Raw genomic sequence first — 622 nt, 5'->3', positions numbered from 1 at the left:
GCTGAGCTGCTGCCTTCTGGTTGTTCTCGAGCAAGTCCCTTCCCTTGGGTCTTTCTTTTCCAGTCTGTCACATGAGGAGGATGATACCAATCTCATCCCGCAGGTCCTGTGGGACTAACTTCATTTAGGACATTTCATGTGCACTGAGATCCTTCCCTGTGCACGAGGGTTATTTTCTTATCCAAATACGAAGTGATTAACTGGATTCCTCCCCCTGAGACAGCAGCAGCAGCGGCAGCAGCAGCAGCACCTCACTGGCATTGAGCGAGCGGAGCTGCTAGTTGCGCTGGAGAGAGACGCGCAGGGAGGAGGAAGAAGAAGAAGAGGAGGAGGAGAAGAAGGAGGAGGAGGAGGAGGGGAAGTGGAGGAGGAGGAGGAGGAGGAGGGAGAGGGGAAAACAGTTTAATAATTGAAATAAAATAAAAGAAGAAGAAGAAGAAGAAGAAGAAGAAGAAGAAGACGAAGAAGACGAGGAGGGAGAAGAGGAGGAGGAGGCCACACGGACACCAACTGAAACAAAGTATTTCCAAACCAGCACCCAACTCCACCTTGTGAGGCTCCCCAGCATGGCTTCCGAGGAACTCTACGAGGTAACAGCCCCCGAGCGCCGGCCCTGCCCCCG

General features: G+C 52.9%; 1 protein-coding gene across 1 annotated transcript in view; it reads left to right on the top strand.

Moving 5' to 3' along the window:
* Positions 1 to 467: 467 nt before the first annotated feature.
* The window catches only part of CDYL (chromodomain Y-like), a 112,686-nt gene continuing 112,531 nt past the window's right edge, over positions 468 to 622 (top strand). Inside the window, exon 1 of the mRNA XM_009279178.1 lies at positions 468 to 590. Coding sequence (XP_009277453.1) covers positions 567 to 590 — 24 coding nt within the window. The 5' untranslated portion in view covers positions 468 to 566. The remainder of the gene's footprint in view (positions 591 to 622) is intronic.

The sequence above is a fragment of the Aptenodytes forsteri genome, unplaced genomic scaffold, assembly GCF_000699145.1.
Source record: "Aptenodytes forsteri isolate BGI_AS27 unplaced genomic scaffold, ASM69914v1 Scaffold81, whole genome shotgun sequence".
NCBI lineage: Eukaryota > Metazoa > Chordata > Aves > Sphenisciformes > Spheniscidae > Aptenodytes > Aptenodytes forsteri.
Note: the sequence above shows the minus strand (reverse complement) of the source record. Positions and strands in the feature narration are given on the sequence as shown.